The sequence below is a fragment of the Moschus berezovskii genome, chromosome 5 (genome assembly GCF_049115385.1).
Source record: "Moschus berezovskii isolate FMDL1 chromosome 5, NW_MosBer_1.0, whole genome shotgun sequence".
NCBI classification, from domain to species: Eukaryota; Metazoa; Chordata; class Mammalia; order Artiodactyla; family Moschidae; genus Moschus; species Moschus berezovskii.
The window spans coordinates 97,999,207-98,007,144 of NC_142464.1; the positions used below are offsets into that span (position 1 = coordinate 97,999,207).

The following is a 7,938-nucleotide window of genomic DNA, read 5'->3' on the forward strand; positions in this document are numbered from 1 at the left end:
ATCTAAATTTCCTTCAATTTCTTTGCCAGCTTTCTTTTTTAAAGCTATGCCATTATTTCCACACACTCTAGGTTTGTTTATCCTGCTTTGTTAATGTAAGGTGTATGTGTGCTAAGTTGCTTCAGTTGTGTCTGACTCTTTGCCACTCCATGGACTGTAGCCCGCCTGGCTCCTCTACCCATGAAAATTCTCCAAGCAAGAATACTGGAGTGGGTTGCCATGCCCTTCTCTAAAGTGCAAGGTGTATACAGTTTGTCAATAGGTTGATGCTAACAACTGGAAACCAATAAATAGTATATTCAATAGTGCATTTAACTTTAATGTTATTTACAGCCATACAATGAATGGATTAGTTCAGCTTATCTGGTATTGCTTAAAAAATACCAATATTAAATGAAGTCTTTTTCCTTTAAATACCAATATTAAATTAAGTCTTTTTCCTTATTGTTAAATGCAGAAAATATGCCACATTTGTTTAGTTTTACACATTTGGACTATGATTTCCTCATACATCCTTCTTTCTTGAGAGGTTCTAATTACCATTCTTTTTCCATATTGACAAACAAAACATCTGCTTTCATCATACCACTGAGTTGTATCAGTTCTTAATCATACGGTTTTTGTAATAGAATATTCTGTAATAGAATATTCTTAAAACTATATTTGAAAAGTCCTCTGACTTACTCTTTCAGTTTGGACCTAGTTATTTCTAGAATTGACTATCCATGGAAAAAGTTTCTTCCTAGTGTGAAGTGAAGTGAAGTGAAGTGAAAGTCACTCAGTCGTGTCTGACTCTGCAATCCCATGAACTAGCCCATAGGATTCTCCAGGCCAAAATACTGGAGTGGGTAGCCTTTCTCTTCTCCAGGGGATCTTCCCAACCAGGGGATTGAACCCAGGTCTCCTGGGTTGCAGGCAGATTCTTTACCAGCTGAGCCACAAGGGGAGCCCAAGAATACTGGAGTGAGTAGCCTACCCCTTCTCAAGGGGATCTTCCCAACCCAGGAATTGAACTGGGATCCCCTTCATTGCAGGCAGATTCTTTACCAACTGAGCTATCAGGGAAGCCCCTCTTCCTAGTGTAACTGGGTAAAATGGACTATTTCTAAAATTCCATTTTATGTTTTTTCTTGAATTTTGTTAAGTTTTTCTGGGCTAAATTCTTAAATATGTAAGGTATTTATGTATTTTTTCAGAATGGGCACCAAGGAGAAAAAGTTTTGGTGTCCTTATGTGTTTAAATTATTATTTTATCCATATATTTACATAGTTTTGTTTTTTTAGCTGGTATTTTAGCTTGAATTCTTTAGTTGTAAATAATATGGTCAAATTCTGGATAACTTAAGTAAAAAAATATAGTGATTTCAGGAATCTTTCAGTTCAGTTCAGTCGCTCAGTCGTGTCCGACTCTTTGCGACCCCATGAATCACAGCATGCCAGGCCTCCCTAGGAAGTTTTAAAAATGGACTGAGCAGCAGGTAAGAACTGAAGTAGCTCAGAAATCAATGACTTTCTGGTCTTTTACTGCTGGAATACCTCTGCTGCTGCGTCACTTCAGTCGTGTCCGACTCTGTGTGACCCCATAGACAGAAGCCCACCAGGGTCCCCCATCCCTGGGATTCTCCAGGCAAGAACACTGGAGTGGGTTGCCATTTCCTTCTCCAATGTGTGAAAGTGAAAAGTGAAAGTGAAGTCGCTCAGTCGTGTCTGACCCTTAGCGACCCCACGGACTGCAGCTTACCAGGCTCCTCCATCCATGGGATTTTCTAGGCAAAAGTACTGGAGTGGCTTGCCACTGAGCTCCTATCTCTGCATTTTGAGATGTTGATAAATATCATATCAATGACTATTTTTCAGAAGTTCGTCAATAGCTCTTACATTGATGGTGGGTTTTTCAACAGGCTTTATTCTTTCTGGTATACTGCTACTATTATTGAATTGGGACTTCAAAAGAGATGAAAGGATGTTGGCAAACTGCTATATCCTAGAATGTAGAGTCTTGAATGTATCTAGAATGTAGAGTCTTGAAAAGCATGTCACAGGATGTGGAGAAACAGACAAACAATATTTATTCCAAAGTTCAGATGGATGATAGGTTAGTAGTCTCCTATATGGACAACATATGGACTGTGAGAAAATATTTGCAAACAATGCTACTGACAAGGGATTAATTTTCAAAATATACAAACAGTTCATACAGCTTCATATCAAAAGACCAAACAACCCAATCAAAAAATGAGCAGAAGACCTAAATAGATATTTCTCCAAAGAAGACATACAAATGGCTAGGTGGAAAAGATGCTCAATATTGCTAATTATCAGAGAAATGTAAATCAAAGCTACAGTGAGGTATCACCTCACACCATTCAGAAAGGCCTCATTAAAAAGTCTACAAATAAGAAATGCTGGAGAGAGAACAAAGGAACCCTCCCTCGCTATTGGTGGAAATGTAAATTGGTGCAGCCACTAAGAAAATAGTATGGAGTATCCTTTAAAAAGACTAAAAGTAGACTTACCATGACCCCACAATCCCACTCCTGGGCATATATCCAGAAAAGATGAAAATTCTAATTTTTCAAAGATACATGCACCGCAGTTCATAGCAGCACTATTTACAATAGCCAGGACATGGAAGCAACATAAATATACCCACTAATAGATGAATGGATAAAGGAGATGTGATACACACACACACACACACACACACACACACACAGTGGAATATTACTAAGTCATGAAAAGAGTGAAGTAATGTCATCTGCAGCAACATGGATGGACCTAGAAATTATCATACAAGGTGAAGTAAGTCAGATGGAGAAAGACAAATAGCATACTATATCATTTCTATGTGGAATCTAAAAAATGATATAATTGAATGTATTTCCTAAAGAGAAATAGACTCACAGACATAGAAAACAAAGATTGCCAGAGGGGATAGCAGGAGGTGGAAGGAGATAAACTAGGAATTCCAGATTGATATATACATACTACTGTGTATAAAATAGATAAACAAGGAACTACTGTATGGCACAGAGAAATATAGTCAGTGTATTGCAATAACTTATAATGGAAAAGAATCTGGAAAAGAATAAATAGGAAAACTTCCCTGGTGGTCAGTGACTAAGACTCTGCGTGCCCAAAGCAGGGGGCCTGGATTTGATCTCTGGTCAGGGAACTAGATCCCACATGCTGTAACTGAGAATCTGCATGCCACAATGAAGATTAAAGATCCTGTGTGCTCCAACTGAGACCTGGCAAGTCAAATAAATAAATATTTTTAAAAGATACATGTGTATGTACACACACACACACACACACACATACTTATGGGCTTCCCAGGTGGCTCAGTGGTAAAGAATATTCCTGGCAAAGCAGGAGCCAGAGGTGACTCGAGTTCCATCCCTGGGTCAGGAAGATCCCCTGGAGAAGAAAATGGCAACCCACTCCAGTATTCTTGCCTGGAGAATTCCATGGACAGAGGAGCCTGGTGGGGTGCAGTCTATGGGGCTTCCAAGAGTTGGACACAACTCAGTGACTGAGTACAAATGTAATATGGGATTACCCTAGAGCTGTTTTAAAATGCAATGGGAAGCTGATGCTGATTGTTCATTTTTACTCTGCAGCAAAAGAGTGCCATACTTTGGTGAAAAGGAAGCAAATTTTTATTTATGCCAAATCTGGGGTCTTGAACATAGGTGTCATTGCAGTGAATTAAGTCCTTAAACTGAGGGACTAGGCCTATGAGCAATTCTATTCTAAGACCTTGAGTGGTGGGCATATTAGGATATATCTCAGGCACGCAACAGGGAAGTCGTAAAGATTTTCTATTTGGGGATCAGAGCTGTTTAGCTGTTTTCTCTTTCTCACAGATGTGCTTATTTGCTTTTTTTTTTTCCCCCCAGGGGTCCAAACTGATTGAAAAGTGCCAGCTTCTTCTGGGAGGCTAAATGATTCAAGAAAATGTCATCGTAGGATCTTTGTTGAGAACGGCATTTTGTTTTTCATGAATAATGAAATACATATTTAATACTCAGAATAAAAATCAATAGTGTCAGTTTTCACCTGCTCACAGTGCTACTCAAGAACACTAACCAATCTAGACTAATCTCTAGTTTCTTACTCAGCAGAGAAATCTATTTATCACAACTCTTCTGCAACCTCCTTTCTCCTCATCAACTTTCTACTTCTCAGAAGCAGCAGTGGAAATATGAACTCAAGGGCAGAGCGGCGGGTGTGACTTTCAAAGGTCTCAGGTGGATATAATGGACTGCCACATGCCACATCAAACCAGGACCTGGCTGCTGGGTTTCTGGAATGAAAAAATCCAAAGTGCCACTTAGGGCTTCTATCCATACCACTACTGAAAATGATTATTGATGAGTTGAATGAAATGGTTTTGTAAGAAAGTTACTTTCGTAACAGTATTCTCGTTCATCTTTACCCTAGATATGTGATGCTGACACTGTCACCAAGGAATCCCAATATATTCATATTAACTTGAACTTTCAATAATGATGTGTATCAGCAGTTTTTTTCCCCAGAACTCCTGGGAGAAAGACATAAATAGCTTATTCTTTGGACTTAGTTTTCCAGATTTTTTTTGTGTGTAATGAAGTAAAAAAAAAAAAAGCAGTGATATTTTAGTGCTTACTAAATGAACGATTTTGATTAGAGAAAATATTTAACGCTCTTTTCAGTGCTCTATACTTGATTTCAGCTTTTCTTCACTCCAGTAACTTCAATGTGTTCATATATATATTAGAAAATTAAATCCAAAAACATTGAAGTATCTATTATATTCAATAAACTGTGCTAGGTATTGCAGGGAGTGATATGAATATGATATGACCAGATCACTAATGAATTTAAACAAGATATAATCACATGTTTAGTTCAGTTCAGTCTTTCAGTCGTGTCCGACTCTTTGCGACCCCATGAACCGCAGCACACCAGGCCTCCCTGTCCATCAGCAACTCCCGGAGTCTACCCAAACCCATGTCCATCGAGTCAGTGATGCCGTCCAACCATCTCATCCTCTGTCATCCCCTTCTCCTGCTCTCAATCTTTCCCAGCATCAGGGTCTTTTCAAATGACATGAGGAATTGTAATAATGGGCAGATTTCACATTTCCAGTCACAAGAACAGAACTAATTGATAAGCTAGAACCCAGGGGTTTGAGATCACACATTACCCCAGAGACCAGGAAAGTTCACGGAAGGAGTGACCCTGGCCAATGACTAGAAAATATACATGGTGAGTTTTAAGACGAGAGTAAAGTAGTAAGACTCAGTGAAAGCCTAGGTTACAATGCTGGGTGGGAATACATTGTAGCTTAGTTACAACAATGAAAAGTATTAGTAGAGCAGTCATATCCAACTCTTTGTGAACCCATGGACTGTAAACTGCCAGGCTCCTCCATCCATGGAATTCTCCAGGCAGAGTACTGCGGTACCCATTCCCTTCTCCAGGGGTTCTTCCTGACCCAGGGATTGAACACAGGACTCCCACATTGCCAGTAGATTCTTTACTGTCTGAGGCACCAGGGAATCCTAGTTATAACAATAGCTAGTATTTATCATACACTTCTTACATGCAAAGTGTCAACCTTTAAATGTATTATTCCTGTAACTTCTACAACTGTATAATGAAGTAGGTATTATTATTTTTTTACTACAAATGAAGACAGACAGACTGCCATTTGAAGAAAAGGCAGAGGAACCAGAGATCAAATTGCCAACATCCGCTGGATCATGGAGAAAGCAAGAGAGTTCCAGAAAACCATCTATTTCTGCTTCATTGACTATGCCAAAGCCTTTGACTGTGTGGATCACAATAAACTGTGGAACATTCTGAAAGAGATGGGAATACCAGATCACCTGACCTGCCTCTTGAGAAATCTGTATGCAGGTCAGGAAGCAACAGTCAGAACTGTACATGGAACAACAGATTGGTTCCAAATAGGAAAAGGAGTACGTCAAGGCTGTATATTGTCACCCTGCTTATTTAACTTCTATGCAGAGTACATCATGAGGAACGCTGGGCTGGAAGAAGCACAAGCTGGAATCAAGATTGTTTGGAGAAATATCAATCACCTCAGATACGCAGATGACACCACCCTTATGGCAGAAAGTAAAGAGGAACTCAAAAGCCTCTTGATGAAAGTGAAAGAGGAGAGTGAAAAGGTTGGCTTGAAGCTCAACATTCAGAAAACAAAGATCATGGCATGTGGTCCCATCACTTCATGGGAAATAGATGGAAAAACAGTGGAGACAGTGTCAGACTTTATTTTTTTGGACTCCAAAATCACTGCAGATGCTGATTGCAGCCATGAAATTAAAAGAAGCTCACTCCTTGGAAGGAAAGTTATGACCAACCTAGATAGTATATTAAAAAGCAGAGACATTACTTTGCCAACCAAGGTCCATCTAGTCAAGGCTATGGTTTTTCCCGTGGTCATGTATGGATGTGAGAGTTGGACTATGAAGAAGGCTGATTGCTGAAGAATTGATGCTTTTGAACTGTGGTGTTGGAGAAGACTCTTGAGAGTCCCTTGGACTGCAAGGAGATCCAACCAGTCCATTCTAAAGATCAATCCTGGGTGTTCATTGGTAGGACTGGTGTTGAAGCTGAAACTGCAATACTTTGGCCACCTGATATGAAGAGCTGACTCATTTGAAAAGACCCTGATGCTGGGAAAGATTGAGGGCAGGAGGAGAAGGGGACGACAGAGGATGAGATGGTTGGATGGCATCACCGACTCGATGGACATGGGTTTGGATAGACTCCGGGAGTTGCTGATGGACAGGGAGGCCCGGTGTGCTGCGGTTCATGGGCTCGCAAACAATCGGACACGACTGAGTGAATGAACTGAACTGCTATACTCTTGTGATTAATAGTGTGAATTCTGGAGCTGTAGAACCAAGGATTCTGGAGTCTTGGTCTTCTACTAAAGAGTTTGACAAACCTCCTAACCTCTCCATGACTTACTTTCCTCATCTTTACAGTTGGATTTAAGGTTAATTTCCTCTTGGAAGTGTAATGAATGTTAAATTAGTTGAACTAGGGAAGGCACTTAAAATAGTGCTTGACAAATGCTAAGTGAGGCTAGTTTGAACAATATGAAATTGTTGCCTTTGTCGGCCAAATATGGACAGTTTCAAATGTCTCAGTCTAATAGGTTCGCTATTATTTAAAAGACAAATGGATGCTGTTGAAGGGTTTTGCCCTCTTGAATTGCATCCTATTCCTTTCTTTCCTTTCACATGTAGATATCTCAATATAATAGATACATCTGCCATCTTTTCCACCTCATCAACTGCCTTGCAAATGTAGTTCTTTCTCCTTAAGTGCTTGAAGCCATGTGGAACAACCCTAAACAAAATTCCATAGTAACACTGCCTAACTGTATATTTCATCCTGCCAAAAGATAATAAAATACACCACCATATTAGAGAATAACCATTTGAAAAGTTTCTATATATTTTTAGCTACTAGATCAGATTTGTGAAAAAGGAAGCATACTTACAGGGGATTTTAAAAAAGGATTTTATAAAAATATTTTTGACAATTTATTCACTCATTCTTTTATTCATTCATTAATTTATTCAGTTCTTGGATTGATTGAGCACATCACAATATTAAATACAGTAAACTATACAGAGATGAATGTGATAGGACCTCTACCATTAATAAGTTTAACATTATCTAGAACTGAATTTGAACTAATATGTAACTGGTAGTGAAATATTTGGACCATTTAAAACAAAGATGAATAGTTCTGTTACAAAAGCTTATATTCTTGTATGACAGAAAGATGTCTCTGAAATGAACAGATTTTTGTCTCAGAAATTATATCAGTTATCTATTGTTGTGTAACAACTTATCCTAAAATGCAGCAGGATATTACAACAAACATTTTGTATCTCACACATTTTCTGA

At 38.9% G+C, this 7,938-nt stretch overlaps 1 protein-coding gene across 1 annotated transcript in view; it reads left to right on the forward strand.

Annotated features, from left to right (window-relative positions):
- Positions 1 to 3,947, forward strand: part of LOC129561733 (alpha-fetoprotein-like) — a 43,440-nt gene extending 39,493 nt beyond the window's left edge. Inside the window, exon 14 of the mRNA XM_055434419.2 lies at positions 3,903 to 3,947. Coding sequence (XP_055290394.2) covers positions 3,903 to 3,947 — 45 coding nt within the window. The remainder of the gene's footprint in view (positions 1 to 3,902) is intronic.
- Positions 3,948 to 7,938: the final 3,991 nt, after the last annotated feature.